At 48.2% G+C, this 2480-nt stretch overlaps 1 protein-coding gene across 1 annotated transcript in view; it reads left to right on the top strand.

The window, feature by feature from the left end:
* The window catches only part of ANO1 (anoctamin 1), a gene marked incomplete in the record, with an annotated part of 236584 nt that overhangs the window by 209315 nt on the left and 24789 nt on the right, over positions 1-2480 (top strand). Inside the window, 1 exon segment of the mRNA XM_014585285.2 lies at positions 10-162. Within this exon segment, the coding sequence (XP_014440771.1) occupies positions 10-162 (153 nt within the window).

The raw sequence follows: 2480 nt of genomic DNA, 5'->3' as shown, positions 1-2480 counted from the left end.
TCCCTACAGTCATCCAGTTTGGCTTTGTCACCTTGTTCGTCGCATCCTTCCCCTTGGCCCCACTGTTTGCACTGCTGAACAACATCATTGAGATCCGCCTGGACGCCAAAAAGTTCGTCACCGAGCTCCGAAGGCCGGTGGCCGTCAGGGCTAAAGACATCGGTGAGTGACAGTGGCGGTAGTGGGTTCTGAGTGTGGGGAGGAGGTGCTGGTCTTCAGGAGCTGGAACCAGAGCTGGCCACGTGGGATCAAGAGCTGTGTCCCCCATAGGGGCTCCTCGCTCCACTGTTCCAGAGGGGCCTGGAGGGCAGCGATGCAAACCTCCAGGCTGACCTGCCTGTCCCCAAACTTTCACTTCTAAAATGGATGGCCAAGGAGGACATTGCAAGAAGTGAGCGTCTCGGGTGTCTGCCTGCCAGGCAGACCTGAACCTGCTCCTTCACGAGACCCAGAGACGCATTTCATCCCTGATTGTTCTCAGCACCCCAACTCCACCAATTGTGTGGCCCCAGAGCCCAGGGTTAGAACAGTGGGGAAAGTAACATGAGCGTCTTAGCAAGCATCCTGCATAGGGCATCAGGGCCTCACTTACTATTAACAAAAGAAAAGAAAAAGGAAAAAAACGAGCCCCTTCTATAGACAATGGAACTATTAACAAAAGAAAAGAAAAAGGAAAAAACAAGCCCCTTCTATACTCAATGGAAGAACAGCCTGAGCTATTGCTTCATTTGCTCAACTTGGGCTTGTTAACCCGAATCACTAAGTGAGGCCTAGTCCATGTAGAGGAGGGGCCTAGGGGCAAAGGGGAGGCAGCTTTAAGATCAGCATAAGAAATAACCTTACAGGGGCCAGTGAGTGGTGCAGTGGTTAAGGTACTGGATCCCCACATGGCTGACTTTCGTTCAAGTCCCTGATCTGGCAGCTTGCTTTCTCTTTCTCTCCCTATCTCTGGTGAGTACACATGCTCTATTACAAAAATGTTTAAATAATAATAAAAACTGAAATGAAATAAATGATTCTTTAAAAAATGAAAAGAAAAGCAAAAAGAACCTTATAGGGAGGGATCCCACATGGTCAGCCACAGTCTTGAGTCCTGAACCTGGTGGCTTGAAAATCCCTCTAAGCACGTGTGCATGCATGCACAAAATCCCAAGAGAAGAATGGAAGAGAAGGGCTTGCACCCAGCTTTGAGAGTGATTTCTCACTTGCCCTCTATCTTTCTCTGTTGAGTACACATGTATCTTTCTCCGTTGAGTACACATGCAATATGACAAAAACCTAAAAAGAAGAATACTGTTATAATAATGCAGGGTGTGAGTAGATTGCTTTGTGGGTAGTGAGTTCCCTGTCAGCACAATCATTTAAGCAGAGACAGAGTGACCATCTGTCTGTGAAGAACAGGGACAGAGGAGACCCCATAGGCAGGGCTCCAGAGCCCCACCCATGCCTCAGCCAGAGGGGACCCTCACCAATGAGGACAATGCCCACCTTTCTTAAAGTAGGACCCAATTTTCAGGTGAAAACAAAATGACAAAAATACATTCATTTTAGCTTGTATTTAACACAGCTTTAGTTCGAAGGTTGCCTCTGTGCTAGAACTTGGAATAAACAAAAGACCGAATTACATGTTAGGGATGTTGTTAGTTTGCCAAAACAAAGATCACATCCCAGTGAGATAGGACACGTTTGAGTTGAGGTTTTCTCACCCAAACATAATCTTGCAAAAATGCAAGACGCTTCATCATCCTCCCAAGGCCTCTCCAGGCCTAGATACTAAATCCACCTCTCCCAGTCCACATTCTCTCCTTCAGTTGTTAGTGGCTCTGCCTCAGGTGGCAGCTCCTTAAACCATGCCTTGGACTCCGGTAACAAAGCCACCCTCTGCCAACGGAGACCAGATTAGCCAGTTCTCCACTATCTGCCGCCCAGATCACGTGAACCGTGGCTTCTCTCATACTGTGCTATCTTTTACATGAACCCGATGAAATTTCCATTTTCTTTTTTGGGGATGAGTGCTTTGTGTGTGCTATGCGTGTGTGGTTTTAGACAGGGCCTTGTTGTGTCATAGTTATCCCACCTCGGCCTCCCAAGAAGCTGGGACAGGTACATACCACTGTGCCCAGCCTTTTAGGGTGGGCCAGGAATTGAACCAAGGTCTCCTTTGTGGCCTCAGCCTGCCAAGCAGCAGTGTCCAGTATATGCTACCTCAGCTGGACTGAAATCACCATTGCCATTTTCATGGGGCAAATTATTGGTGATTTCATCCTTGTCACCCTGCAGCCTTACACCCATGGTATCTATGGTGAGAGCCTGCAGGCCTTGACTTTGAGCAGGGCCTGTGCTCCATGTAGGAGACCATTGCCCTGTGTTTGGACAATCGACATCTCTAAGTTACCTCTTACCTGGACCACCCAGATGTGAAGGTTCAATAGACAGGCACTGTTCATGCTGGACTCCCCTAGGGACCTCACCTATGGTTT

The sequence above is a fragment of the Tupaia chinensis genome, unplaced genomic scaffold (assembly GCF_000334495.1).
Source record: "Tupaia chinensis unplaced genomic scaffold, TupChi_1.0 Scaffold149501_1, whole genome shotgun sequence".
NCBI classification, from domain to species: Eukaryota; Metazoa; Chordata; class Mammalia; order Scandentia; family Tupaiidae; genus Tupaia; species Tupaia belangeri.
Note: the sequence above shows the minus strand (reverse complement) of the source record. Positions and strands in the feature narration are given on the sequence as shown.